This window comes from Gadus macrocephalus, chromosome 11 (genome assembly GCF_031168955.1).
Source record: "Gadus macrocephalus chromosome 11, ASM3116895v1".
Classification (NCBI taxonomy): Eukaryota; Metazoa; Chordata; class Actinopteri; order Gadiformes; family Gadidae; genus Gadus; species Gadus macrocephalus.
This window is the reverse complement of record NC_082392.1, coordinates 2,301,476-2,308,670: the sequence shown is the minus strand read 5'-3', so window position 1 is coordinate 2,308,670 and position 7,195 is coordinate 2,301,476. Positions and strand designations below refer to the sequence as shown.

General features: G+C 44.8%; 1 protein-coding gene across 2 annotated transcripts; it reads right to left on the bottom strand.

The window, feature by feature from the left end:
* Positions 1–163: 163 nt before the first annotated feature.
* On the bottom strand, positions 164–6,673 carry LOC132467215 (leukocyte surface antigen CD53-like). Of its 2 annotated transcripts, none has more exons than XM_060064381.1 (8): positions 6,497–6,673; positions 5,788–5,876; positions 4,634–4,822; positions 3,932–4,006; positions 3,555–3,665; positions 1,967–2,074; positions 1,087–1,170; positions 164–799 (listed from the first exon to the last, which is right to left on the bottom strand). In XM_060064381.1, exons 2-8 carry the CDS (start codon positions 5,848–5,850, stop codon positions 731–733), a joined length of 699 nt encoding a protein of 232 aa, XP_059920364.1. In that variant the 5' UTR covers positions 5,851–5,876; positions 6,497–6,673; the 3' UTR covers positions 164–730. The 2 variants fall into 2 exon arrangements, with proteins under 2 accessions (XP_059920364.1, XP_059920366.1); XM_060064383.1 differs by having other exon boundaries at positions 6,501–6,673.
* Positions 6,674–7,195: the final 522 nt, after the last annotated feature.

The window sequence follows — 7,195 nt, the reverse complement described above, 5'->3', positions numbered from 1 at the left end:
ACCTCTGGAGGAAGTGGATTGAGGGGACCTCAATGTGGATTAAAGTCAAACGAGTGTAAACGCACATCACTGTTACGCCCAGTGAAGTATGTTTAAAATAATGATTGTTTAACCGCAGTGTGGAGTACATCATAGGTCAGCTAGGAGGAGATTCAACACACACTTGACTTGATGTCCTCCACGGACCTGAGCTTTATTCTGATCCTGATACACAATATACCACACTGATTAGCCTTGTTAGTTTAGCATATGTTAGCAGTGCCGAACATCTATAAATACACTATGACTAACATAGTGAGAGACAGATCATTTTTATAGGACGTCATTTTGCCATGTCATGAAAGGAAACACTAATAAGTTGTGATAAAGTGAAAGATAGTTAATATAACCACATAACTAAAGACAGATGCCCACACATTACAATCTCTACATAATACTGTAATAGGAAAGCATTAGCAACCTGTTTTTATCAAAGGTTTCTCATTTAGAGTACAAGTAGGCTGGTGCTTGCTCATGGGCTTAAGGAAGGTCAGAAAAACATTTGCGCATCAATTAGTCTCACTGGAAAAGACTTGCTTGTTAAAACTATTATACTATTTACATTCATTCATGTTATCATTATCGATCAGTTTTGGCATTGAACCGAGGCTGTAACTTGACTTGCAGGGAATAATGTCCCTGAGGGACGGATAGGGGTGCGAGTCCAACTCCCCAACCCCTACTAAGTTATTCAGATGTACCCCAGACGGTTCTGTCTGAGAAGGACGAGCAGGGGAACTGTAACACACATGCAAACCAGCTGCAAAGAGAAACAAGGGAAATCAGACCATTTCCAACATACTGTATATGAATTAGGAACATTGCAGTTCATTCTTAACATGATTCTTTTTAACTTTGTTGATTAATAACATGATTATAACAACCTATAAGAGAAACATGATAACAGGAAATTGGTTGAATTCATTATAATTTGTTCGAACAATATTGGCTATCTCCCCGAGAAATTTAAACGGGAAGCCAGGGACTGAAGCATTTATTGTGAAAACTTAATTGATTGAATGAATAAATCAGATTAACAGAACCCACCTTCAGGATTGCGAGAGCGATCACGCCTGCGCCCGTACTGCGGAAGTTGTGAGAGAACCAGTTCCTCAGCTTCTGGAGACAGCCCTGAGAGACAAGCAGTTCACATCCACCTCAGAAGAGACCCACACTAGCTCACATCCACCTCAGAAGTGAGCCACACTATTATTAGCTCACATCCACCTCAGAAGATAGTCCTGAGATACACACGGGATCACATCCTCCTCAGAAGAGACACACTATATCACATCCTCATCAGAAGACAGACACACACTAGTGCACATCCACCTCAGAAGATAGTCCTGAGATACACACTGGTTCACATCCTCCTCAGAAGAGACACACTATATCACATCCTCATCAGAAGACAGACACACACTAGTTCACATCCACCTCAGAAGGCACACACTAGTTCACATCCACCTCAGTAGACACACACTAGTTCACATCCACCGCAGGAGACACACACACACACACACACACACACACACACACACACACACTATCTCACATTCTCTTCATAAGATTTCTTAGAATTATAGATTTCGATTTTTACTATTGACTTAACTTTTACACAATAATTATAGCCTAAATGTTTAAAACTGTTTGAGAACTATGAGTCTTGTAATGCCTATTAATAAACACTTGATTCTTAACGGTCCTATACAGTTGCTTTTTTAACTGTTGGACCAAACAGCTAGCCACGGAAATAGTTTACATTTTCAGTTAAAATATCTAAATATTCAGTGAAATACATCAGCAATTCCATTGAGTTGTAATACATTTCCATTGTACTACCGAAGAACAGGTAACCATAGGTCGAGAAGCCCAATGTGATTCATTGACGCGTCTTTGATTCGGAGGCACTGGGTGTAGTACCTACCTCTGACCAGGTGTCGTAGGGGGCACTGTCACACTCTTCCTGACTGCAGCATGAGACCGGCGCGTTTCCCTCCCAGTCGGCCTCCCCGCGGACTCCACAGCACTGGAACTGTCCGGTTTAAAGCCCATATATGGATTAATTACACAGATGTTCCACACATATTTATAGAGTATGCTTCATTATGTCAGCATATGTGTGGGCAGCCTGGAGGATAAAGCAATGCTTCCTCCTGCTGTCAGACTAACACTGTAGAAGTGTTGAATATGTACAAAGATGAGTTGTATAGTATTGTAGTACTAGTACACATTATGATGAGTTGTATTGTAGTAGTCTGAATTATGATACGTTGTATTGTAATACTAGCACCCATTATGATGAGTTGTACACATTATGATGAGATGTATTAGCAGTTGACATTGTGTTGTATTGTAGTACTACACATTATGATGAAATGTATTGTAGCAGTAGACATTATGATGGGTTGTATTGTAGTACTAGTACACATTATGAGATGTATTGTAGCAGTAGACTTGTTGGGAACGTTACTTTTAAAAAGTAATTAGTTAAAGTTACTCACTACTTGTTCCAAAAAGTAACTGAGTTAGTAACTGAATTAGCCTACTCTATAATAAACGTAAATATTTGCGTTACTGTTAAAAGAAAGGTTGCTATATGTCAAAGAATTTGGATTTTTCTGAGCAGTTTTCACTTGGCCTTAATGTGTTAAATGGTTGAACTGCCCATTCAAGGCCCTGATATACTGTACTTCCAACAGAATTTTAATTTGCTTGGTTGCAAAGGCTCTGGAACATCTGCCGGATGCTACAGCAAATGCTCATCGGATTGCTCCGGACTCGCCATTTCTGCTGCTTCATCTAATCTGTTTGGTGTGTGCATTTGCGCGCGTGTGCGTGTGTGTGTTTCTTTTCAGTGGCAGCTCCTAGACTCTGGAACTGCCCCCAACTCCAAGTCCGTTCTGCTCAGTCTCTGAATGTTTTTAAGTCCCTTTTAAAAACCCACCTCTATTCACTTGCCTTTGGCTAGCATATCTCCCTTGGTGCAACAGTGTATAGTTTTTAAATGTTATCTTTTATTACATTTATTATTGTTTTTTGTTTGTTTTTGTGCATTCCTGCAATATTGCACTTTACTGTAAAGCACTTTGGTGTGTGTGTGGGTTGCATTGTAGTACTAGTACACATTATGATGAGATGTATTGTAGTTGTAGTACACATTATAAGGAGTATTATGAGTAGCAGTAGGCTGATATCTAACACAAAGCATGAAAAACAAATTGCATTTGCATGGAAGATCCATGGGTTACAAAAATAAAAACCTCAAGAATCAGTTCCCTCTAATGATGAATGGAACGTTTATAGTGAAACCATTGTGTGTGTGTGTGTGTGTGTGTGTGTGTGTGTGTGTGTGTGTGTGTGTGTGTGTGTGTGTGTGTGTGTGTGTGTGTGTGTGTGTGTGTGTGTGCATTCATGCATCCATCCATATCCAAGAGTGTGTGTCCGTCTACTGTGCGTGCGTGCGTGCGCGTCTATATGCATATCTATGTCTGTGCATGGGGTTTCCCGCCCACCAGGTAATGGAGGGCGTCAAAGTCGTCACGGAGGGTCTTGTTGGTGTCCGGCTGGGCGGTCCTCAGCGCCTCTAGACTGCCCATCAGGTCGCTCTCCAGGTAGCTGTCAAGCTAAAGGGAGGAAAGCCCCCCCCTGTTACACCTCAGAGCATCGCAACTCATTTTAACTCTAACACTCTAGCGCCCTCTCATGGCGACTACGCAGTACTGCACTCCCTTATAACAATTCTACCGTTTTCAAAAAAAATATTTAAGTCGCCCTCGGGTTAATATTTTTTTTAAATTTCCTTAATCAATCTTTTTAATACATATTTAATCAATCAATTTAAAAAAATTGGGGCAATTTTGAATCAATGTTGAATCACACAGAGAAGTACCTTTGTGACGTAGACCATGAACAAGATGCCCATGGCCAACTCCACCAGTATCAGGATGAAGAGCAGGAGGAAGAACTACAAGAACCACAAGGCATCAGTTTTTGAAACGGGAGAAAAACACAGTAATTTAGCAGCTATATGAATAATTATATGGTCATGTACAGCAATATATGTAAAATAATGGTATGGGTATGTTTAGGTGTATGGCTAGAGTTAATTATGATACTTTAACTAATTTATGCTGACAAACTTCTTTGCATTTTGAGATTGACAGGTATGTGTGTGTGTGTGTGTGTGTGTGTGTGTGTGTGTGTGTGTGTGTGTGTGTGTGTGTGTGTGTGTGTGTGTGTGTGTGTGTGTGTGTGTGTGTGTGTGTGTTGAAGGCTGTGTGTGTTGAAGGCTGTGTGTGTGTGTGTGTGTGTGTGTGTGTGTGTGTGTGTGTGTGTTGAAGGCTGTGTGTGTGTGTGTGTGTGTGTGTGTGTGTGTGTTAGTGTGTGTGTGTTGAAGGCTGTGTGTTAGTGTGTGTGTGTGTGTGTATGTGTGTGTATTAGAGGCTGTGTGTTAGTGTGTGTGTGTGTGTGTGTGTGTATGTGTGTGTATTAGAGGCTGTGTGTGTGTGTGTGTGTGTGTGTGTGTGTGTGTGTGTGTGTGTGTGTGTGTGTGTGTGTGTGTGTGTGTGTGTGTGGCTGCGTGGCCCCCCACCATGATGAGCATGCAGCGGTTCTCCTTCATGGCCCCCAGCACGCCCACGTAGCACACGCAGCAGGCGATGGTTCCGGTGACGATCAGCGTGTTGGTGGGGTAGATGGGCAGGAAGCCGGGCACCACAGCCCCGAACAGGGAGTTCATCCTCTGGAACTCCCCGAAGCCCACCACGAACACCGCGCACACCTGGACACGCAACACAACGCACCTGTTACACCACGAACACAGCGCACACCTGGACACACAACACAACACACCTGTTGCACCACGAACACCGCGCACACCTGGACACGCAACACAACACAACACACCTGTTACACCACGAACACCGCGCACACCTGGACACACAACACAACACACCTGTTGCACCACGAACACAGCGCACACCTGGACACACAACACAACACGCCTGTTACACGACGAACCCCTGGACACACAACACAACAGTAACAAAACACACCTGTTACCCAACACAACACACCTGTTACACAACAAACACACTTGGAGGCAACACAACACATGTTACACAACACAGCTGGAGGCAACACAACACAACACAGTGTGTGTGCATTGAGAGGTGACTGGTTCCCAGTCTGTGTGCGTTGAGAGGTGACTGGTTCCCAGTGTGTGTGCATTGAGAGGTGACTGGTTCCCAGTCTGTGTGCGTTGAGAGGTGACTGGTTCCCAGTGTGTGCATTGAGAGGTGACTGGTTCCCAGTGTGTGTGTGTTGAGAGGTGACTGGTTCCCAGTCTGTGTGCGTTGAGAGGTGACTGGTTCCCAGTCTGTGTGCGTTGAGAGGTGACTGGTTCCCAGTGTTTGTGTGTTGAGGTGACTGGTTCCCAGTCTGTGTGCATTGAGAGGTGACTGGTTCCGTGTTTGTGTGTTGAGAGGTGACTGGTTCCCAGTCTGTGTGCGTTGAGAGGTGACTGGTTCCCAGTCTGTGTGCGTTGAGAGGTGACTGGTTCCCATTGTGTGTGTGTTGAGAGGCGACTGGTTCCCAGTGTTTGTGTGTGTGTGTGTGTTTTGAGAGGTGACTGGTTCCCAGTGTGTGCGTTGAGAGGTGACTGGTTCCCAGTGTGTGCGTCGAGAGGCGACTGGTTCCCAGTGTGTGCGTTGAGAAGGTGACGTGAAGTGTGAGTATGGAACGCACCCAGCAGAGGAAGTTGAGGAGACCAATGAGACTCTTCAGGAAGTCCGCCTGATTGTGATCCATTCTGCCCTCTTCTCTCGCGGCCCTCGCTGCCGAACAGGAGCAGAGAGGGTTTCACTCAAACAAGCCTTTAGGAGGGCTACTTCTCACCAGTCATTTAGCAGACCCACGGTGAAACGTCCTTCAGAAGAGCTAGGAGCTAGGAGGCATCTGGCGCTAGGAAACCAACGGGAAGCCTGCTGACATTGGGGAATCAAACCCTAATCTGCTAAATGCCCTAAATGTTAACGTAAACCCATAACCGTTGGGCTGGGAGTCAAGCCCCGACCACTGGACCAGACGCCCGTCTGCCCCAGGGTGACGCGGCCTGGGGTGAGCAAGACAGCCTGAAGGACGCGTGTGTTTGGTGTGACAACACTGAGCCTGATGCCAGTGGCCCTGACAACACTCATCACAAAGTAGCTCTTCTTTAGCTCGTCAACATTAAAGCTCTCATTTCTCTTCACAATCAATCAGCTGCTGTAGTTCAGAAATGTCTTATAAGCAATTAAGTTTATGATTAAAGTCATCTTATTAAACCACACACCAAGCCCAGCCAAATCTAAATGTATGGTTTATCTTAATGTTACTCTTAAAAATATCCCACCTCTCTAATGTAATTACATCCCACCATAAAACAACTGGACAGTACTAGAATATCAACACTCACTTACTGACGCAGAACTCCGGTGGGCGATGAGGGTCCGACAGACCAGGGGCTGGTGGCTCTGAGGTGGTTCCTGTGCTCAGGTAGACTCACCTGTGTGCAGGTAGAAGCTCACCTGTTTACAGGTAGGGACCCAGCTGTGTACAGATACACCTGCCCCCAGGTACAAGCAGGAGGAGACACAGGGAGCTGTTGGTAGAGGCAGTCTCCGTCTCAACCTGACCAATAGGGAGATGGGAATTTGAAGTGTTCCTCTGCATGTTGTTCGCCAGGTGATCACGACATCACAGGCAAGCAGTCATGTCAACAACAAACATTTCGTTGCCAGCTATGACTGCTTGCCTGTCATGTTGTGCATTTGACAAATAAAATAACTTGAACCTAAGGTGGAGGAGTGAGGGGCAAGGGGACAGGAGCGAGCTCATACGAGACTATCGGCCACTAAAAGGCCGTCAAGTATTCTATAGAAGTATAGCCTGTCGTACCGCACTAGCAGCTGCTGGAATAAGTAGTTTGGTTTCTAGAAGAATAGTACATGGCTCTAGCATATAGTGCTGGTTGAGTGGGAAGCAAAGCCATATGCTAACCCATATATCTTTAGCATATTGCGCTAGTTTGCCCCGATTGAGTGAATGAAGAGAGCTGGTTAACACACAAATCTATTGGTTTACAAGGGCCCCAGAGAAGAGGTTAATGTTAGGG

Coding starts and splice junctions, on each gene's coding strand:
- LOC132467215 (XM_060064381.1), bottom strand. CDS start 5,850: ATGGATCACAATCAGGCGGACTTCCTGAAGAGTCTCATTGGTCTCCTC. Junction 4,007..4,633: donor ACCGCTGCATGCTCATCATG/GTGGGGGGCCAC, acceptor TGGTTCTTGTAG/TTCTTCCTCCTGCTCTTCAT. Junction 2,075..3,554: donor TTGACGCCCTCCATTACCTG/GTGGGCGGGAAA, acceptor TAAACCGGACAG/TTCCAGTGCTGTGGAGTCCG.